General features: G+C 50.0%; 10 protein-coding genes across 10 annotated transcripts; 3 read left to right on the forward strand and 7 right to left on the reverse strand.

The window, feature by feature from the left end:
* Nucleotides 1-374: 374 nt before the first annotated feature.
* M438DRAFT_179515 (glycosyl hydrolase) lies at nt 375-2460 on the reverse strand. Its single transcript, XM_029899179.1, has 5 exons — nt 2212-2460; nt 1837-2148; nt 1308-1782; nt 1083-1256; nt 375-1034 (listed from the first exon to the last, which is right to left on the reverse strand). The coding sequence occupies exons 1-5, from the start codon at nt 2302-2304 to the stop codon at nt 478-480; spliced, it is 1611 nt and encodes a 536-aa protein (XP_029762789.1). The 5' UTR covers nt 2305-2460; the 3' UTR covers nt 375-477.
* On the reverse strand, nt 2344-3564 carry M438DRAFT_344029 (uncharacterized protein). The gene is made up of 3 exons (XM_029905122.1): nt 3166-3564; nt 2602-2940; nt 2344-2546 (listed from the first exon to the last, which is right to left on the reverse strand). Exons 1-2 carry the CDS (start codon nt 3286-3288, stop codon nt 2617-2619), a joined length of 447 nt encoding a protein of 148 aa, XP_029762790.1. The 5' UTR covers nt 3289-3564; the 3' UTR covers nt 2344-2546; nt 2602-2616.
* Nucleotides 3565-3737: 173 nt separating this feature from the next.
* M438DRAFT_333493 (uncharacterized protein) lies at nt 3738-4133 on the forward strand (the record flags this gene model as incomplete). The annotated part of the gene is made up of 1 exon (XM_029903613.1): nt 3738-4133. The coding sequence occupies one exon, from the start codon at nt 3738-3740 to the stop codon at nt 4131-4133; it is 396 nt and encodes a 131-aa protein (XP_029762791.1).
* A 504-nt stretch (nt 4134-4637) lies between these two features.
* On the reverse strand, nt 4638-6443 carry M438DRAFT_353716 (arylsulfatase; the record flags this gene model as incomplete). Its single annotated transcript, XM_029906897.1, has 1 exon — nt 4638-6443. One exon carries the CDS (start codon nt 6441-6443, stop codon nt 4638-4640), a length of 1806 nt encoding a protein of 601 aa, XP_029762792.1.
* A 278-nt stretch (nt 6444-6721) lies between these two features.
* Nucleotides 6722-8032, forward strand: M438DRAFT_344031 (L domain-like protein). Its single transcript, XM_029905123.1, has one exon. The coding sequence runs from the start codon at nt 6936-6938 to the stop codon at nt 7977-7979; it is 1044 nt and encodes a 347-aa protein (XP_029762793.1). The 5' UTR covers nt 6722-6935; the 3' UTR covers nt 7980-8032.
* A 1519-nt stretch (nt 8033-9551) lies between these two features.
* On the reverse strand, nt 9552-11322 carry M438DRAFT_344033 (mitochondrial carrier). Its single transcript, XM_029905124.1, has 2 exons — nt 10412-11322; nt 9552-10360 (listed from the first exon to the last, which is right to left on the reverse strand). The coding sequence occupies exons 1-2, from the start codon at nt 11284-11286 to the stop codon at nt 9727-9729; spliced, it is 1509 nt and encodes a 502-aa protein (XP_029762794.1). The 5' UTR covers nt 11287-11322; the 3' UTR covers nt 9552-9726.
* Nucleotides 11323-11479: 157 nt separating this feature from the next.
* On the forward strand, nt 11480-12103 carry M438DRAFT_269226 (ferredoxin; the record flags this gene model as incomplete). Its single annotated transcript, XM_029900313.1, has 2 exons — nt 11480-11780; nt 11835-12103. The coding sequence occupies 2 exons, from the start codon at nt 11480-11482 to the stop codon at nt 12101-12103; spliced, it is 570 nt and encodes a 189-aa protein (XP_029762795.1).
* Nucleotides 12104-14666: 2563 nt separating this feature from the next.
* On the reverse strand, nt 14667-16740 carry M438DRAFT_344035 (uncharacterized protein). Its single transcript, XM_029905125.1, has 4 exons — nt 16569-16740; nt 16047-16492; nt 15877-15920; nt 14667-15820 (listed from the first exon to the last, which is right to left on the reverse strand). Exons 1-4 carry the CDS (start codon nt 16706-16708, stop codon nt 15137-15139), a joined length of 1314 nt encoding a protein of 437 aa, XP_029762796.1. The 5' UTR covers nt 16709-16740; the 3' UTR covers nt 14667-15136.
* Nucleotides 16741-16909: 169 nt separating this feature from the next.
* M438DRAFT_344036 (uncharacterized protein) lies at nt 16910-17828 on the reverse strand. The gene has a single exon (XM_029905126.1). It carries the CDS (start codon nt 17551-17553, stop codon nt 16981-16983), a length of 573 nt encoding a protein of 190 aa, XP_029762797.1. The 5' UTR covers nt 17554-17828; the 3' UTR covers nt 16910-16980.
* Nucleotides 17829-17890: 62 nt separating this feature from the next.
* M438DRAFT_315275 (uncharacterized protein) lies at nt 17891-19185 on the reverse strand. The gene is made up of 2 exons (XM_029902648.1): nt 18736-19185; nt 17891-18660 (listed from the first exon to the last, which is right to left on the reverse strand). The coding sequence occupies exons 1-2, from the start codon at nt 18897-18899 to the stop codon at nt 18060-18062; spliced, it is 765 nt and encodes a 254-aa protein (XP_029762798.1). The 5' UTR covers nt 18900-19185; the 3' UTR covers nt 17891-18059.
* Nucleotides 19186-19535: the final 350 nt, after the last annotated feature.

Below are 19535 nucleotides of genomic sequence, written 5' to 3' on the forward strand. Positions count from 1 at the left end.
CTAGTAGGCTAATTGGAAGACAGTAGCACCGTCCCAAAAGTGAGTTTCCGGGTCACGTGGAATGATCGATTTTATCGGGCCGTCATGTGATTTGAACTCGACTTGGCTGACGCTTGCCTGATCAAGCTAGCTCTTCTAGTCGATCCGCCTGTCGAGAGGTGTAAAACGCAAGAGAAGTGCGAGAAGACTGTAAATCAATCTTGGAGACAAGTCCTTTGAATACGAAATCTTGACAAAAGGAATATTTACTTTCGCTGACAGCCTGTGACATCAAAGAAGTGTTCGATCGAGTCGTGATATTCTGTAGAGCTGAGATGATCTTGTACTGAGAGACTGCTGAACATCTCCAGATGATCAAGTGTTCTTAAGACCCGGTTCCGTCACGAGAGGCAGTTCTTCACTGGATGTCGAGATCTATCCGGAGCACTACGTGTTCAAGTCTATCCTTGTCCACCGCCGCTCACTAGCTCGTCGACTTTACTCAGCCTTGAACGAAGCAAAGGCAAAGTCCGCAGGCGTGAGACACTTTTGAAGCTCTCCAAAAGCATACAGCCCAAGCATCATACCTGTAAATGCCATGCCTCTAGGTGGATTCGCTGTCATGAGATCCATGCTTACTGGCTCGAGCCATGTATAGTCTTCATCCAGCTCTGCATATCCAAGAGTGAACCCCATCTCAGAGCACCTGACAGCCAGTCTGACGGATCCCATGTATCGAAGGAGTCGAGTTACATGTGTGAACTCCCCTGGCGCAGTTGGACGTGTCAGTCGGATGACTCGACTCTCTCCATTAGGTCCTTTACGGATGCCGATGCTGGAGAAAGTGTAAGGGTTCCAGTAGACGACAGTGCCAGCTTCGCAGTGCGGTTGATGTGGGAGGAAGTCCAATCTGGTCTCCCATATGCCGCGTGCGAAGGTCTGTCCGCGGAGGACCACGGTCGGACTTTCGAGTGATCGCAGGTCGTACGGTCCTCCCCAGAGCCGCAAATGGTGGTTTCGTTCGGCCAGAGAGTATTCACGTTTCAGAGGCGTATCTTAGACGTGTCAGTAATGGCTAGGACGAGGGCCAGGGCAGTTGATACTTTTGTGGTACCATCCTAAATCAAGATCTTTACTATTCGCAAAGTTGTCCTGCCACTCGAAGGCAGCCTGGAGAGGCTCTGGGTCAGCCTCGATTGTGAGCCGGAGCTTCTCGTTCTTGTTGAACACTGGCCACTCATCGTGCCAGTCTACCTTCATCAAGAAAGTTTCTCGGCCTGGTGACTGTCAGCGAGGATCTCACTTGGCAGTTGCTCGGCAGTGGATACCAAATGGAGAAGGGAGGAAATGATCGTGGCCCTGGCCACTTGTATTCTGTCGGTGTGGCCTGACCGCAAGACATACGGCCCACCACTGTCCTGCTGCGTCCTCTACCAGATCGGCATGTCCCGTATTCTGAACATCATCTTGGGTGGTAGCGCTGATCAAGGGGTTGTTTGGTCCAGCTACCCAAGGACCATAGGGACAATTTCCACTTCGAAATACCATCTCGCGGTGACCGCTCTCAGTCCCGCCTTCAGCAACGAAGAGATAATAGTACTCCCCTCTCTTGATGATGTGTGAACCTTCTGCTACTCCCGAGGGGGATTTGCGGACAACTTGAGATGTATCCAGTGAGGTTCCTGTGCTCAAGTCGATTTTGGACACATGTACTGCAAAGCCTTTCAGACCACTGCTCATGTCGTGATCCAGCATTCTGTGGCATGTCGAGAGGTATACCGTCCCATCGTCGTCCCAAAAAAGCTGCAACTATTAGCAGAACATTCAACGTACGCATACATCGGGCTGAGCACAAACATCTTGATCGAAACCTGGTTGGTCGAAGTAGACAGGTTCAGACCAGCTATCTGCTTTCCACGGGTCTATACTCGAGACATAGAATCCTCGAGGCCATACTCTCACGTTTTGCTGGGGTGAGTAAGCGGTCCAAAGGCAGGAAGTAATGTAGAAGACATTGTCCTTGTAGCGGATTGTTGGTGCCCAGATGCCGGATCCAGGCTCCCCTGTCCTGAGATTCAACTGCGATGGCCTTGTCAAGGCATGTCCAACAAGTGTCCACTTTATCAGATCTTTGCTATGATATATTGGTAGACCAGGGAAGTACTCAAACTATCCAGTGTGTCGTCAGCCATCGATGAATGTTGAGAGTGGAGGAAACGCGGGGTGGCAGACCGTGGACGTGACTAGGAAGAAGTCATCTTTCACCCTGACAATGCTTGGATCAGGGTTGAATCCAGGCAGTATGGGATTCTGATGTAGGGGCATAATGATTCCGATAAGTTCATACAATTCTTCAAAGGGTCTGGCAGAGGACCGATGATGGTTGTTCCTGTTGTAGAGCCTCGTTGCAGTTCCTTGGCAAATGATTATTCCGCCAATAAGATCGAGCAGTCTTTGTTTGGCTAGATGCTTCGTTTCTACGATATGTTTAGGATAGCTGTCAGTCGTCAACAAATTGTTTAGGAAGGATTAGAACGACTAGTACATCCAACGTTGCTTCTAGGTCCCTACGGAGGTTTTAATTTACACCAACACTGTATCGTGACAGACCAGTCCACTTACCTGCAAGCATCTCTATCATCTCCTAGCAAGCAGGAACCTGGGCCACAAGCTCCCTCTTCTCCAAGTACCCTCCCTGACCGTACCGTCCTCTTGAACTACAATCTCCCACCCTCCAGATCTCATTGTTCGGCCCCACCATTTCAGAAGCCACAGTACAAGTGACAACAACAAGATCGCAGCAATCGTGCTAAAGACTGCGACGATAACGCTGAGCAAGGTTGTAGTGCTGCAATCACAACCAAGAGCGCTTGTGCGAAGCTCATAACGCTCAGAAGCGAGAGGGCATACAGGATGGTTGATTGGGGAGAGAAGGTTGGTTGCAGGGACGCATGTGGATGACTGTAGGTATAGTCAGATATTGGAGAAATCGAGCATATGTTACGGTTTCGGAACTGTATGGCAGTGGAAGAAAGGTAAAGGATTATCATGACGACCAACAGGGTAGACAAGTTCAGACAGGAACTACCAGGTCATGGGAGAAGAGGAGCTGGAGTGGAGCCATGATCCCAACCTCATGACAGCCCGAATACATGGTGGATTGCCAAAGCAGTATGCATCACTTACGCTAGGACACCATCCACATCGGTGCTTGCTCTTCAAGCAACTGCCGCAATCCTGAATGCGCCAACAGCCTTTCTCCCTACCTGTCATACGGTTGATGTCGTCCATAACAGATTGCTGGTCCATGATCGGCTGGATTAGATGTATAATTGGGAAGAAAATGTGCCAAAGAAGTGGTCGTCAAGATGTGATGCGCTGGTTCACGTCCAAGTCTTTGTCGATGATGACATCACGGCTTTGGCATCGGAGACGTTCTCCGTCGCGTGAAGGTTGCTTGGTGTTAATAAACGCCAACAGAATCGAGATGATGTGATTTTGTAAGTCTGCTACCCAATTCTGAAGAGCTGTGTTGCGCGCCTTAGTTCGTTTGTTATTATTTGATGAGACAGATCTGGTCAAGTCAAGCTGGGAGTTTTGAGCGCGGTCTAACTTTGCACCGACGAGGTTTGTATATGAGGAGGTGAGCTCACCACCCACGGGCCTCGCCGACTTTCAATTACGAAAACGCCATTATTCGGTCCGAGGAGATCACGACACGACTCAACCTCTAATCTCAATCTCAAACACCGTCCACAATGTCTTTGCTATCAGAATCAACACATCTCATCAATGCTGCTGCAGTCCTCGGTCACCTATTCCTCCTAGGCGGTTCCGTCGCAATCATCAGTCCGCGCAGTGCACTTGGAGCATTCGGCCTCACAGTTCCCACAGCACCCGAATCTCAGAGGCTGGTCGACTTGCTCATCCCACTCTACGGCTTCCGCGAGATCTCGCTCGGCATCTCCATGGTTGCTGCATCCCGCTATGGCAGCCCGAAGACTTTAGGTTGGGCTGTGATGTCGTTGGGTGCAATCACTGTTGGTGATGCTTGGATAGCACAGAAGCAGAGCAGGAAGATGGGATGGATCTTTCTGGGGATCACGCCAGTCACAACAGCTTTGGCAGCAGGTCTGTTGGGTTACTTTGACTGATCGGTCGCGACCTACCTTCTCGCGTTGGTGACTATTTGGCTATTCGTACACACCTCTCCTCTTTGTAACACCGATATCAGCGGAATTTTCTCTCTCACGAATGGCTCATTGAGCCATGTTCCACTGATCATATCGGACCACTTCTCCGAACTCCGCATCTCTTTTATTCCTCTTCTTGCAACACTTGACTGACTTTTTGCAACCCCCATCTTTTTACCACCATCGGCCATGTCATAGGCAAACATGGGTATTCATTGACGGGTAGTGACACATCTCACTCTGGTTAAGCGTCGACCCCCACATCCTAACGATCCTCGATCTTGCGCTCAAGCTGTAAGATCCTCGGCAATAATCTAAGCGTATAGTTGACGAGTGATCTCTGTCGTGCACGACTGTGTATACGTTATAGCTTGCGCTACTGTGCTCATGTAAAAGTCTATGAGCGATGGAAGCCAATATATACAAAGAAGTTCCATCACGCCCAAGATTTCCAAATCGACATGCTCAGACCCAGTCGCTCCAGCTACCTCTGTACTGGAAAGGCTGTTGGCCTTCCGGTGTAGGTGCCTCCAATCCGGTCTGCCATTGCACGCCGGCATGTGAAATACGCTCGCGATTTCCCTCCGCTTCCTTGATGTAGCCCAATTCACAAGAAGAGAAGCCGACCTTGGGGTGTTTCATGTAGTAATTGTCAAATCTTGGGTTCAGAGCTTCGGTGAGTGTCTCAACGCTACCATTCTTGTGGTGCGAGTTCCATGGCTTTACACAGGTATTGCCCTTGCAGGTCTTGAGAACTACCAGAAGAGCATCGAGTCTGTAGATGAGTTGCTGCCACGACCGTCCAGCGATTGTGTAGTCCTTTGCCAGTTGAGGGTCGGCGAAGAAGTTGTGCATCTGTCCAGGATCGCGGTGCAGGTCGTAGAACTCGCGTTCGCCGGTGCACCAGACGGAGTAGTACAGGCTGTAGTTGTGACCGACGAGACGCAGAGCCTTGTATGTGTTGTTGGGGTATGATAGTCCGCCGAAGGGCTCAGCAATGCCAAACTTCCCTTCGGGTAAGCCGATGCCCCAGAATTCGACATTGACGTGCTCGCCGCGAGACACCTCAGTAGATTCATGATCTTCAAGCAGGGGGATTGCCGAACCGTCAAAGTCGTCTCGGCTCGCACCAGCAAGAGACATCAAAGTAGGAGCCATATCGGTGTGTGAAGTGACGATGTTCTTTGTGGCTCCTGCAGCAATACCAGGTCCTCGGATCACAAGAGGAATGTGGATGTCGGTGTCATAGCCACACTCTTTGCCGGGATGCATGCGATGTTGACTAGCATGGAAGCCGTTGTCGGTGGTGAAGAAGACGAAAGTGTCTTCCAGGACACCTTTCTCCTCAAGCAGGTTGATCAAGCGCTCGATCATCTCGTCAACCGACTGCAGTGAGCGGAGTCTGGCGCGTTGGAATTCGTCGTTGTAATCAATCATGGTGTCGTTGAGTCTCGGCAGTTGAGCCACCCAGCTTGCGCCGCTTGCCTGCTCAGGATTGAAGTTCTCGGTTCTTGGAATCTTGTAGTCTTTGAAGAGGTGTGCGTGACGTGGGGCATATTCTGGAATGGCGAACTTGTTGACAGGTCCTGGTGCAAGTACTTCCAGCTCGTTCAGAGGGCCGCTAGGAGGGTTTGCAACGATGTTGCTGTGGGGAGCGATGGGAGCGACTGTGACAAAGAATGGAGCATCACCCTCGATGGCCTCTTCCAGGAAGCCGTAAGCTTTGTCAGCCACGACATCAGGCGAGTATTGGCCAGAGTAGTCCCTAGGTGCCTCTCCGTTGCGCGACATTCTGGCATGCCAGTAGTCGTAGGTGAAGGGGTCAAGCAAGAAGTCAGAGCCATTATAGCCCTTGACAAAAGGCTGGTTGTAATTGTTAATCGTGTGAGCGTTCCAGAGCTTGCCAGTGTAGTATGTGCTGTAACCGGCAGATTGCATCCACACGGGAAGATAGTCGTCGTTGATGCCCTCCTTCACAATCTTCGGGTAGCCTCCGTACGGAGGACCAACATCAGTGACATTGGTGTTGTGAGCTGCGCGTCCAGTCCAGAGGTTTACTCTTGAAGGGCAACAGATGGCGATGGTGCAGAAATGGTTTTCGTAAGAAGTTCCTTGGTCGATGATGTGTTTCTTGAGTAGAGGCATGTGCTCGACAGATCCCATGTGCCCATCTTGGTCGTCGGTGATGATGAAAAGAATGTTAGGCTGCTTAGCCAGAGCGCAAGTGCACAAAGCAGCCCATGCCAGCCAATTGAGGAGACTGGTCTTCATCCTTGTTGATTGCGCAGCGCTCTTGTCCGCAGACGTCCGATGTACGTCGATGAATTATCACGACAACGTGCTTCAGGTCTGCGAGTTATAAATGTCTGTGCCAATGCTTCACTCAGAAGATGCCATTCGTCTTGGCGAGTCTCGCAAGAAGAATTGTCAAGTCCATCACTCTTCCGAGTCTATGGCGTAATCGTGGAATAAACGTTAGTAACGACTCCGGCTTCTCCATTGCCAAAGTCGTTGTCGGCGCTTTTGCAATTATAATCATTCTCGTCTCCAGTGGAACATAGATATCCATAGGGGAAGGACGTTTGTCACGAGTCCGATCTTCTCGCCGAGATCTAGCAGACTGATGCGAGGTAGATTTTGTCTGCACGGCGTCCTAAACAAGGCGCGTGCAGCTCGCGACAGCTCCACTCCTAACTGCCGCATTCACGAAACTCTACCAGAACATACCAACTCTTGCCAAAGTTTCGAAAATGGTTTGTCGTAATGGACGCAATCCCCGCTCGAAAGAGCTTGGCTGTGAGTATAGCTGTCGAGCTGTGCCTCGATGCATTTCATCTCAAGAAGCTCACTCGTCTGGTCCTGTCCAAACAGCAAGAGCGTCTGGAGTCGATCATCACGGTCCTTCCTTCAAGCCTGGAGTATCTTGACCTGGAATGGAATCAACTCAGCTCCCTGGCAGGCATATCATTTCCGCCTAACTTGACACACCTGAACGTTCGTTGGAATGTCATGCATGACTTCTCAGACGCAATCCTGCCTGCCATGCTACGATTTCTGGACGCTTCAGACAACATGATAATTTCGTTCGAAGGCCTTAGCCACCTCGAACACCTGGAGCATATGCATCTCGGTGCATTCGATTGTATTTTCAATATGGACAGTCTTCGAACGCACAATCTTCCGCGCAATCCCCGCACTTTGAGTCTTACGTCGATTGGACTGAGTCCAGAGATACTGCGGATGATAGCACTGCCGGCAAGTCTCGAGGAACTTGAATTGCGGAATTGTCAAGTAAGTTCTCTGAGGGATCTGGTACTGCCTGATGGTCTCAAGAAACTCGGCTTGTGGAGTAACAAGATTGAGGATCTTGAGGGGTACATCTTTCCCGATAGCCTCCTGGCACTGGACATCGGTTACAATCTCATCCGAACGTTGAGGGACATCAGGTGGCCTTCCGGTCTCGAAACGCTGAGACTGGATGTCAGAAACCTCATCTCCTTGAAAGATTCGTCACTATGCGACTTGACGCGCTTAAAAGACTTGTCATTGTCCTGCCGTCCTGAGTTCTTGGTAGCCGCCAATTTGCCTCGGAACCTGAGAAAGCTAACGTTGAACGAGCACATGTGGAAGGAGAAATCTTCGAGAAAGTTCGCGAAACAATGGCCACCAACACTGGAATGTGTCTGTTTCGGCCCCTTTAGAGAGTACACCTCGAAAGAAAGTCTACTAGGTGAATGGAAGATCGAAGATGACATGAACCAAGAAGAGGCCTTCACCCTAACGGTTCTGTCGACAATTGAGGAGTAATTACAGGTATCTTCTGTTCTTGGAGTTGTCACGATATTACCAACAAATCTAAGGACTCTCCATCTAGATGATAATCGTATTCGATCTACGTGTGATGTTGTATTTCCTGAAGGAATGGTATTTCTCGACATGAGTGCAAACAAGGCCTTCGAAACCTTCGCAGATGCTTCTTTACCTATTGAACTCCGATCACTGGGTGTCTAGCCTAATTCTATTACGGTTTTCAGGGATCTCGGCCACTGAGCTCGATTGAGATGATTTCATGATTGAGTAGATATTTGGCGCCAACAACGTGGCGCTGGACATCATCTGGAAGGCAACGCTCGCTCATAGGTTTTTTGCATTTGTGTTTTGTTTTCTATCGGACGTCTTTCTCCTCAAGTGAATGCATGGTTTCCATCTTTCAAGCAGCATTACGTACTCAGTCTTCGCTTTTGATCATCTCATTTATCAATGCCATGTTCCATACTTGTATGTTGGCCACTCATATGGTGGATCACTTACCTACGAGCCTTCTCTACGACACACCATACAAATTGCTTGCCATACTCGAGTACGTCTCCAAAAGATGTGAAGTGAAGAGAGAGACAGGGTTGCGGGCATTTCATCATCGGTAAAACATCGGCCCGACACTCGCTCTGCCAAAAAAAAGGAAAAGTCTTCGCAACACTTTCGACCATCAACATCACAACATGCGACCAGCAACATCTTCCACGCGTGTCAATCGTGGTCACTGAACACACTCGATATATGCATCAGTGATGCTCTTCGGCCATGATTGACGCCCCGAAGATAGCTGCTCTCGCTACGATGACAAGCATCTAACAACCTCCATTGACTTTTCGACGCCAACGACTAATGACCCAGCAACTCTCACAGTCCACCTCTTTTATGGTAAGCACATCCCTCCCCTCTACCCTCGCAACACAAAAGTCTACATGATGAATATCCGGTTTGGAGACCTGTTCCGATCCTTGATGACGGATAACTTGGAATAATCTGACATGACTTTTTACAACCGTCCTTTTCAATCATACAAACACGTTCATGATGAGGATTTAAGTGCTGACATTGCGCTTTCAGATATCACAATACTCTTAACAAGCAGATTACTTGCGTATATAGTTTTATCAGAATGCAAGAATATTTCTTGAAAGCTCAGATTCGTTTATGAAGAGTTTTGTCCATGCGTGGTAGTGACCTGTGCTCTGTCTCTTTCGAGCAAGAGTATGGAAACTGGGTTGATCATGCCTCGTACACCTGCCTTAGATATCTATGATGTTGTATGCTCCTTGTCGTTGCTCGAGTAGCTTGGCTCTTTAACTCGTCGAACAATGAACTTCCAGATATCAATGTTTGGTTAGAAGAGAAGAAAGAGTGTTATGCCAGATGGAGGAGATACTTTACAGATGCTGTTCAGGTCTTAAGCCAATGCCTGTCTCCCTCTAACCAGACTTTTTGATATTGGAGCCGGTGAAAGTTCTAGGATCGCAGGACAACAGATATGTAGAGCTTGTAAAAGTGTTCAATGAAAACGTTGTGGAAATGACAACAAGACGGAGATGTTGAGAAGAGTACAGTGTTCGAAGAAGAGTAGCATGATGATGTATTTTCGTGAAAAAAGAGCAAGACACCTCCCAAACGCCTCGCCAGTAACAGACATGCAAACCATCAAACCATCAAACCAAAGAGTAGAGTACAAAATTGACCACGCAAAGGGATGGTCTCAGGGACGAAAAGCGTTCTTCTAGAACTCACCACCAGTCCTGCCACCGCCTCCAAGAGCGGAAGCACCCCAGACACCAACCAAACCCCACATGCCAACTCTCCAACCTCTCCATAGACCACCGACACCTTGTCCCTTCTTTTCCTTGTTTTTGGCGACAAGACCAGGTCTGGCGGGAGTGCTGAGACGAGATTGGGGCGGTTGCTCGCGAATACCTTCTTCAGAGACGATACTCCAAGCAGTGCCGAAGATGCCTTTGTAGGGGCCGACGGGAACGATGGTGTCCATGTCAGGACTGGAGACATTTTTGCTTCCGCGGAAAGAGTTCAGGGCAGCCTTGTTGTAGGCGTGCTTGTGGCCAGATTTGAGGTGGGCGATTTGGGCGCGGCGAAGGACGGTCTCAAGGGGTAGTTTGATGAAGAGCTCGGTTGTGGAAGTAAGGAATGTAGCGAGAGAGTAGGTGGCTGGTGTTGAGAGAGGGTCAATGCGGAGGTATTGGCGGAGGACGAGAGGAGTGCTGGTGCTCAGAAGCGTTGGAAGAGTCGAGTGGAGGAGGGTGATGGGGAAGAGCGAGGTAGGAATGGTCAGGCTAGAGAGCGAGCGGAGGTTTGGTAGGATTGCGCGAGGTTGCGATGTGGTGGGTGTGAGGATGAGTCTGGGTGATGGTCAGTGAGAGGACAAGATGGGAGTACTAGACAATACACACCTTGTGCGGACAAGATCAAGCGGGGCAAGCAGCAAAGCAGCAATAGCAGAAGCAGCAACTGCGATGCCCAACGAAGCCAATGGAGAGGGGCTGTCGGCAACATCAAGACCGCCCATTGCGCCAGCAACAACCTCTGCAGGCACAGATGCTAGCGAAGATGGGTCTGGCAAGTCGAACAGAGCAGACAACAGATTCCGTGTCCAACCTTCGACAGCCTTGACCAGGACATTGTAGATGAAGGTGGCATTTGTAGCCTTCCACATGGCAGCAGCACCGGCTTGCTGCCACAGCTGAGACAGAGTCTCCATGATGGAGTCTGGCCGGCGCAGCTGCAGGACATGGGGAGCTGGCGACTGGTCTCTTGAATCGCGTGATGGCGGGGTACGAGGACGACGAGAGCGAGACCTGTCCGACTCGTTCGCTCTCGTAGGCTTCGTAGGCGTAAAGTAGCTTGGCTCATCCGGGTCCGACTCATCTTCGCTCGGAGGGTACTGGTCGACAGCGAAACGGGCAGAAGTTCTTCGCCTCAAGGTGGATTCGGCGTCGAGTTGTGTAGCCAGGCGAACTTGTAGAATGGTCTTTGCGACATCGAAGGGTTGTGCTAGGAGGACCGAAGTGTATTTCCACAGGGCTTGGTCGAGGACCTTGCGGCCCATGTCGGCGACGGAAGCAGAGTCGCCATCGCTCAAAAACGAAGAGTAGTCGAGGTCGTTGAAGGCATCGCGTGCTGAGCTTCCCAGGCTGCTGCTTGCTCCAGTGGCCGAGCTTGTCGCGTTTGCGTCCGACGGCGGGAGGCCTATAGAGGGAGGGCGATAGTATGGTCGTAGAGGGTTCGGCGTGTCGCGCGATGTCGTCAATTGTACCGGATGCGCCATATCTGAGTCTTGTTGGTATAGACAGAAAGTGATTCCAGGAAGGTCCAAAGTCCGCCGTCGTCGGAGAAGCAGCTTCCTCCGCAATTCCCATGCTGACCACTTTTCCACCGCGTTTCCGTCATTGACATTGCCATCTTTTGGCTTCTTTCCTTTCCTGTCTATCGTCTCGCATAGCACCTTCCTCCACCACAAAATGTCCGTCGCCGCTTCCAGATCTGCCGTCAGATTAATACAGCGCTCGCTGCGCTCAACCGTTTCGACCTCGTCGCCGCTTAGATCCGCCATCCCGCAATCATCATGTCAATCTAGTCGTCTCTCGGTCGCTTCCTCCACAATTTTGCCCTCAAGGCGGCCCTTCTCTTCCTCTTCATCTCTCTTGCACGCCCATTTGGACCCTCCCAAGCCTGGCGAGGAGCGCAAGGTCACTTTTATCGACAAGGATGGCGACGAGTTCACCTATGAAGTAGCCGACGGCGACAACCTTCTCGATATCGGTGTGTTGCTAGACACAATTCCGCGAGACCTTTCATCCGACTAACACCTCGCAGCACAAGCCAATGATCTCGAAATGGAGGGCGCATGCGGCGGCTCATGCGCCTGTTCGACCTGCCACGTTATCGTCTCGGACCCGGACATGTTTGACAAGATGGAGGAGCCCGATGATGATGAGAACGACATGCTCGACTTGGCCTTCGGTTTGACCGAAACAAGTCGTCTGGGTTGCCAGGTCAAGATGTCCAAGGAACTGGATGGCTTGGTCGTCAAGCTCCCTACCATGACCAGGAACCTTCAAGCCAGCGATTTCGCTAAGAAATAGACGCCACATCGAATTGCTGTACAGATGCTACAGCACACCCAAAATATCCCAGGCCAAGTTTGTATATAAATCTTCCTCTTCTGTATTAACACAACCATTATATTCCCATCTTTCAACCATACGCAATCAACCTAACTTCTCTGCCTTTCTCTCTCGTGGCTCTCTATGGACCCTCCAGAAGTTCACAAAATCACTCTGCATTCTGACATGCTACTCAGCCGCAGCGCTCGGTCCTCGAGATCAACCAACAAATGAACCATAGAGTCAACCATGGCAGAATATCACTCCATAACACCTATAAAGCCTCTACCTTCGCCTCAGCCACTTCTCTTTCTCATCCATCTGACGGACGAAGAGCTTGTAGCTCGGAAGAGCAATGGGAGACAACTTCAAGTGTGTCGTCCTGCCCTCTCTCGCAAATCGGACGCCGACTCTGCGACCCACCTTCGAACATCCGGTACCCGAAATTCAGACGTGTGAGAAGTGTACCCACTACCCATGACCATGTAGTCTCCTGTTCATGCGTATAGGCACGAGGGTTTGTATTTCTGCAGTTGAAGCCTGGGATAGAGCAAACCCCCTTGTCTTGGCCGCAGTATCCCTATGTTTTCTCCTGTTATATCGCCCTCTCCGGCTTAGATCACTATGCTTGTACCCCTGTGAAAATGCAAGAAAGATTTGTGTTGATGCAATTTGTCCGCAGAAAGCGCCCTTGTGCGTTCGAGACCCGATTTGCTACCCCCCCTTTACCAACACGTTTCTACACATATTGGTACATCCCCATATTCGTATCCTGATTCAACACGATATGTTGCATTGCTTCAGTACGTTTAGCAAGCTTTTAATTGACCTCAGGGATCGTTGTGTCCTTGTCACTTATCCTGACCTCGCTTTCCAAGTCTGTTACCCCTATCTTTGACAAAGATCTACCATGTGCCCGTACTAGACCTTTATTTCAGAACAACATGCTGCATTGCTTCTGTACCTCTAGCACCTTTTGTATCGACTGAAAAAGTCTTTGCGTCTTTTATACGGATTACTGACCCTGCTCTCTGCCGCTTCCTGTGGACGGCCGATGTTCTGCTGTTAGTAAGAGCAGAGTAGCCAGAACTCTTGTGTCCAACACTTGACATTGTGTTGGTTATGGTAGTACACACTGAACGGCCATTTTATATGGACGACGAAGCATCGTGCTTTTTGACAGTCGAGTGTGGAGACGACGACGGGAAAACAGATTGGGAGGGCTCCAATAGCCATCGTAAATTGACGATATGGAGTTGCGCATCGTGATGAATGTATATGACGACGGTCATTGTCCCGGGAGCATAAAAGGGAAGGGGTTTCTGTCATGTCAGCAAAGCTTTGTCCATGGATATATCAGACTACATGGAATCCTTTTGCATTCCGATGACTTGGTATTGCGTCGAAACTATGCTGGAGGGACAAGAGCAGTATGTGTTTCCAAGATGAGATCTAGTAAGGTGAATTTTTCTTAGCATTCTGACGTGATCATAAAGGATACTCTCGACGATGGAGAAGATGGAAGGAGAAGGGAAAGACCGGTGTTTGTCAAAGACTCGGCCTTCCACAGGGAAAGACGGCGAGATTGAGAGGGACTTCTCATTTCAAGAGCTATGAAAAGGAACAAAGCAGTGTCAGAGGAAACCCAGAAATACCTAAAAGAATACGAAGTACGAGGTGCATCGTACCTGCCTCCTGTATATCCTAACTTGCTCTTTCTCCAGCACGACACGGGTTCCCGTCACTTTCTGAATCATCCAATAGGGACGGGAAGAAATAGATGATCATCCTTAAAGTCATGTCATGGTATCAGGTGTTTCTCGCCTGCTGCCTTTGAAGCGCTGGCTGATGATGGCGTGCGAGGAGAAAAAGGGACTGTGAGATGAGTGTGATCCTTTGGTTGACGTGGGCCCTGGGTTGGAGCATGCTATGGAACGATAGTTCATGTTGGACTTTTCCACCGTATAACTGAGACAGTGAGTTCAAATGAATCACGGTAGAGACTAGCTGACAGGAGTGCCAGTTTCAAGGCAGACGTGTCAGAAACGATCGTGGTCATCAATCGGGCGTGCTGAGTTCGGAGGCGAGTGATGGGGCATCAAGGAATCAACCTTTGGTACACCCAAGCCTCGATATGTGGAGGCGGGATTGTGATTGCCTGATACCAAGCCTCTCTATCAGAGATGCGAGATGAAGATCGTGTGGTTGCACCTTCCCAATAAAGTTAACAGTCCAGAGAGTTTGTCAGTCCCACGTGGTAAGCGAAACACCAAAGGATGTACACACGGAGCCGCAGAACCTACATCGGTAACTTCAGACTGAGAACAGACCACTGGCCTGTCAATGTTGAAAACCCTCCATATTGACGAATCCAGAAGCATCGTAGGCGGTGTGCGTGACTCGAAATGCTCGGCTAGCAGAAATGCGCTCAAGTTTCCTGCACGTTTGTTAGCTCCGTCTGCGGAAGAGAGTGGTTCGGATGGTCAAATCTCTGCTTGGGGTACATTTTGCTTTCTCGAGCGAGCTTTGATGCACAGCAAGTCTCGATGAGAAAATCATGGAGTGTGATCGAATGTGTACTTGGCGCCGAAGATCTCGCTGTTCCCAACAACTTGGTACGTCGAGATGAGACGTCCAAGGTTGGATGAAATGGTAGACGGCCATTTGAGTCTCGGTTGCGACGTCGAGAGACAAGAACGTGTACCTTGATGGTTGACTTTGAGTATCAGTCCCTGTGTCGAGCAAGTGCCATGCGTTGCACAGCCTTCATCTAGATTTGAGAGCTTTTGATTAGACGTGATATAGACACTAGTTGGAAAAAGCAATAGACAAGAAAGCATAATCTGACATCGAGAGGAAAAACGATGTGATCAAAGGCGGAAGCCTGACGAAAGCAGTATTGAGACAGCCGGACCCGATAAACTCCTGTGGATAGCGAAAGAACACAAACATCCCAGAAACGCCGCCAACAATCTATCGTGTAAACGTTGATCATGAACAATATTAGCGTAATCAAGCATGACGGTCCATGCCAGACCTCGTATCCTGCCTTGAGAGGGCAGCCAATGCATGGGCAGCGTCCTGAGCGTCCATCTCCATGTAAGGAGAATGCTCAGGTCGGCCATCGGGGTGTTGATAGCGGTAGACATGCTTGATGGGCTTGTAGTCGGCGGGACCAAGCTTGACATTCTTCTGCTGTGCAAGTTGGAAGAAGTCAGAGCATGAGGTTCGCGCACTGTGCTTTGCCGTATCAAGATCCTTGAGTCGTCGAAGAGTTACAGTGCCGATGGGCTTGTTCTTTTCATCAAGGCCAGTAGCTTCGGCGAGTTCTCTGCACTGCCTTGCTTTCTCGGGATCAGCTAGACACATATCGCAAGTGCCTGGACCGGAGGCGTTTGTCGGAGCCTCGAGAAAGCTTGGGGTAGAGACGTCGATGGGCAATTTGGGTTGTGAAGTAGCACGCGATGAGTCAATAGGAGGGAGGCTCTTGTTGAGTTCTTCTTGCTGGCGGCAAATGCAGTTCTCCACATCGCTACAGAAGCCGCAGTGCTCTTCTGGATCTACTGTGAAGACAGATGGCTTGCTTCTCGAGTACAGGTTGGTGAAATCCATCTCCAGTTCATCATGGTAGCTGTCGGAGGGTGGAGTCAAGATTTGATGAACAGAAGACACCGAGCTTGGCGCGAGCATGGAACGCTGTAATCAAGTTAGCAAAAGCATCAAGATGGAGTGGTTGATGACAAAACACAAACCTGTGATTGAGCAGTAGAAGAGGCTGACTGAAGCTTGGCGATATCTGAGTGTAAGTCAGTATGATTGAACGTGGGATTTGAGCAAGTTTTGTCGATACGACGACATGAGCGCGACATGATGACGCATAGACGGGTATGAGGGGATGGTAATTGAGAGATATAAGACGTACCAAGCTCCCTCTGCTGCAGTTGCACCTTCAGCTTATCGTTCTCGAGCGCAAGGGCAGTCTTCTCGGTTTCGGACTGAGCCTTCTCGGCCTCCAGTTGTGCAATTCGGGCACCTTGAGCCATGAGCTGCTCATTCTTTACATGCATGTCTCTGTTATATCTGTCGTCCAACTCTTTGTTTGCAACCTCGAGCTCGGCACATTTCTGAGCGCGACGATCCCTGAAGTTTCGTTGGGCGACACGATTCTGTGTCTTGCGCTTATCTTGTGAGTCGTCTGGGTCGTTCATGGGCTTACGGCCAGGCTTCGGTCGAGCCATGAGCTTGACTTCCTTGCTGAGCGGGCCATTGTTGACAGCCGAGTCGTTGCGAGGTCGCTTTGGAGGCGGTAGAGCCGGGATTGCCACCTTGCCAGGAGGTGCGTCTGGTGATGCTGCTGAGACGGGCGACCTGCAACCATCATGTCAGTATCCTTGGACTACCCCATGGCGACTACGATGATTGACTCGAGGAAGGCGCAACTTACTGCTCGTCGAATGAGCCGAGGCTTCTCTTCAATGTCGGATGAGCGCCGTCAGCCGACCGAAACCGGGCAAGCGAAACGTCTGGTGAAGAGCCGGACTGGAAGCCGGTGTTTTGTGGTTGGGAAGATGCAAGGGACGTCATGTTGTAGTAGTGGTTTGGATGACCGAGGATAGATGAGGGAAGATGGATCTTATCTGATTGATAGAGATTGTGGTCTGTCGTGATTTGCGCCTTGGCGGCCGAAATCGCTCCTGTTGGTCCATGCGCGATCGCCGCCCTCGGCCAACTCTCTGCTGCCAGGAACTGCTGCTGTGGATGCTGATAGACTGCTCTGCCGTTAACCAAGATGCTTCAAACCCTCTCTTATATATCTTACCCTGATCGTGTTGAGCTTGTTGCTCAGTCATCATGGTTCAGTACTCTAAAATCTTCAACTCGGCCTCTGAAAAGTAATTGTTCCCATCACCCGGTGCGGACCCATGTTGAGCCATCAACACGTTGTTGCAGACTGGTTCGTACATCGAAACGTTCTTCGGGGAGCACCCGCTGGAAGAACCATAGAGTAGTCCAGGAATCACTCCGGGATAGGCAGACTGTGGGTTTGTGTATTCACTGAAAGCCAAGTCGTTGGAAGTAGGACGTGGCCATCCATTGACCTCGCGAGCTCCTGGACCTGAATGCACATCAAAAGCACCGACGTTGCCTCTCTGGCCAAAACCGAAATCTTCTAGGTAGCCGTCGATCCTGGTGGTGCTAGCAGGCAGCTGATCCCACACTAGAGGTGTCGTGTAGGGGCCAAACGAGCTTACGCCTCGATCTGGCTGCGGAGGAAGACTAGAAGCTGAATGCCAGCGTCTATCCATTGAATATTCAGACAGGAATTTGGCTGTATCATGTTGATGGACATCAATTGAGTAGTCCACATCAGCACACTCCGCCTCATCACCATCAACAGGCGTAGGGTAAGAATGCTCTGGGAGCTGCATTTTGCTGTACAATGATGACCGTAATGAAGGGTTCAAGAGGAGGAGAGAGAAGCTCCAAGCTTAGTTAACAAGCTTGCCTGTGCACGCAGTGGAGCTTCACGGAGAGAGTGTGCGAGTGAAAGCCTTGCACACGCACCTTAGGACGGATTGAGTTTGAGATCATTGAAGGCACAACGCCGGTCAACGATATCCATATTGTCGAAGCCTTTGCAGCACACAGTTTTAGTTTTCTAAAGCTGTCCATTTCTCTGTAGAAAAAGATCCTACGTCCTTGCAAATATACCGTACGGCCAATCGATACTGCCATAAATGCTCTGAGTAGTTGGGAATATCCGTTTGATGGAAAAGGAAATCTTTCATTGTATGTTTTATGTTTCATGATCCAACATTGCGTATCACATGTCAAAACCCCTTCGAATGAGTCCGCCATGCCAGACCTTGCGAGGCCTTGGCCTCAACGCGCCTGTCGCTCTCGTCCGTGAAAGCTGTCGTCATCTGATCGTAGCTCAACTTAAATTCTTCAACTCCTTTGCAAGACCATCAATGCTATCGACCGGTCCCTCACCGAACATCAAGTACTGCACACCCAAGTAAGAATCGCAGCATGCCTGAAAGATACCACATAGTTTGAACGACCAAGGGATTGTGCTCTCGGCGAGGAAGAAGAACGACATCTTCATGGCATCACCCAACAGCCAGTTGGCAAGAACACTGAGACGGAAGCCTTTGCAGCTACGGTTTCTCTGGTTTGACAAGATTTGCGGGAGGGGCAGCGTTGCCTCAATCCCGAGAGCAACGTAACCTTGCAGGGCGACGTACGAGTCCAAGCGACCAAACAGAATCTGCAAGACCGAGAGAGTAGCGCTGAAGTATGCTAGGAACATCCAGTATGGCTTTGCTTGTCTCCATTGCCAGAACTCGAAAGGTCGTTTGACATGAGTGTCGCCTTCCCTGGATCCTGCAAATGGCTGGTGGATGTTGCTGGCAGCGCTGGCAAGAGGGCGGTTCTGCAAAGCGACTCGCAGAAGTACCAATTGCACAGTCACCATCAGACCAGCTTGCAAGAGAAGAGACAAATCGAAGCGCGCTCCAAGCCAGTAAAACAATCTGCGAGTCGCGTTGAGTTACCGAGCTTCGATGAAGGAGGTGTTTAAGCTTAACATTGACAGGTAATTGACTCACTTCAAGATTGACGCTACCAGCATGATGAGGGGTATGTCGAGCGAGAAACCGGCCGACGACCTCGAACGATGAATCGAGTAGATTTGATCGGCATAGCTGGTGACAGGCGACGTAGCAAGAAAGACCGGCGCAAGATGCGTGATCAGCCAAGAAATGAATCCCATAGTAGCTAGTCTTTTCTGAGGAGAAAGAGGTAGTCTGCTTTATTGTCCGATTCCTCGTAGGCTTTGAGATGATTGCGCTTGTTTCAGCAAATCGATCCCAATCGATCCGTGGGTCCAAGAAACCGGCGCTTGGCAGGAGAGCTTGTCGTCAATTGTTGTCAGAAGATGGGATTGGAAAAATGTCGAAGGAAGGGTCGTCAGATGGTCGTCATTGAATTCTTGAATGAAGATCTGAACAAGTGGCCGTGAGCAAAGATTCACAAGAGAAGAAAGGAGGACACGAAGTCTTGCAAATTTATCAGGGGTCGTTAGAGAAAGGTTGCCCGTTGTTGGAAGTCGAGATCGTCTTCAGCCCTACGACGAACCCTGCGTTGACCAAGACTCAGCAGAGCCTCAATTTATCAGCCACAGACAAAGAAGCCACAGCTGCAGCCACATGTGCGGGCAAGCTTATCGCGGCGATAACGGAGAGGCTTCAGTCGCAGCTACCTCACTGTCAACAATGAATTGAGGAACAACACAGTAGGTCTTTTCTTTGATCGTAGTTCCTTGTGTCTTTGGATTGGTCTGCTTGCTGTCTCTCAGTGGCACCTTCTAGATCCATCGATCAATCACCTCCTTCTATATACATCAAGG

This window comes from Aureobasidium pullulans (genome assembly GCF_000721785.1).
Source record: "Aureobasidium pullulans EXF-150 unplaced genomic scaffold scaffold_5, whole genome shotgun sequence".
NCBI lineage: Eukaryota > Fungi > Ascomycota > Dothideomycetes > Dothideales > Saccotheciaceae > Aureobasidium > Aureobasidium pullulans.

What these genes read in the sequence shown, in the direction of transcription:
- M438DRAFT_179515 (XM_029899179.1), bottom strand. Translation starts at nt 2,304, where the DNA reads ATGCCCCTACATCAGAATCCCATACTGCCTGGATTCAACCCTGATCCA. An exon ending in TTTCCTCCCTTCTCCATTTG is followed by an intron (nt 1,257 to 1,307) that starts GTATCCACTGCC and finishes GACAGTCACCAG; the next exon opens with GCCGAGAAACTTTCTTGATG. An exon ending in TTTAGGATGGTACCACAAAA is followed by an intron (nt 1,035 to 1,082) that starts GTATCAACTGCC and finishes GACACGTCTAAG; the next exon opens with ATACGCCTCTGAAACGTGAA.
- M438DRAFT_344029 (XM_029905122.1), bottom strand. Translation starts at nt 3,288, where the DNA reads ATGGACCAGCAATCTGTTATGGACGACATCAACCGTATGACAGGTAGG. An exon ending in GATGTGGATGGTGTCCTAGC is followed by an intron (nt 2,941 to 3,165) that starts GTAAGTGATGCA and finishes CTATACCTACAG; the next exon opens with TCATCCACATGCGTCCCTGC.
- M438DRAFT_344031 (XM_029905123.1), top strand. Translation starts at nt 6,936, where the DNA reads ATGGACGCAATCCCCGCTCGAAAGAGCTTGGCTGTGAGTATAGCTGTC.
- M438DRAFT_344033 (XM_029905124.1), bottom strand. Translation starts at nt 11,286, where the DNA reads ATGGCGCATCCGGTACAATTGACGACATCGCGCGACACGCCGAACCCT. An exon ending in CTTGATCTTGTCCGCACAAG is followed by an intron (nt 10,361 to 10,411) that starts GTGTGTATTGTC and finishes ACCATCACCCAG; the next exon opens with ACTCATCCTCACACCCACCA.
- M438DRAFT_344035 (XM_029905125.1), bottom strand. Translation starts at nt 16,708, where the DNA reads ATGACGTCCCTTGCATCTTCCCAACCACAAAACACCGGCTTCCAGTCC. An exon ending in ACTGCAGCAGAGGGAGCTTG is followed by an intron (nt 15,921 to 16,046) that starts GTACGTCTTATA and finishes ACTTACACTCAG; the next exon opens with ATATCGCCAAGCTTCAGTCA. An exon ending in CTTCTACTGCTCAATCACAG is followed by an intron (nt 15,821 to 15,876) that starts GTTTGTGTTTTG and finishes ACTTGATTACAG; the next exon opens with CGTTCCATGCTCGCGCCAAG.
- M438DRAFT_344036 (XM_029905126.1), bottom strand. Translation starts at nt 17,553, where the DNA reads ATGCAGCTCCCAGAGCATTCTTACCCTACGCCTGTTGATGGTGATGAG.
- M438DRAFT_315275 (XM_029902648.1), bottom strand. Translation starts at nt 18,899, where the DNA reads ATGGGATTCATTTCTTGGCTGATCACGCATCTTGCGCCGGTCTTTCTT. An exon ending in CTGGTAGCGTCAATCTTGAA is followed by an intron (nt 18,661 to 18,735) that starts GTGAGTCAATTA and finishes CGCGACTCGCAG; the next exon opens with ATTGTTTTACTGGCTTGGAG.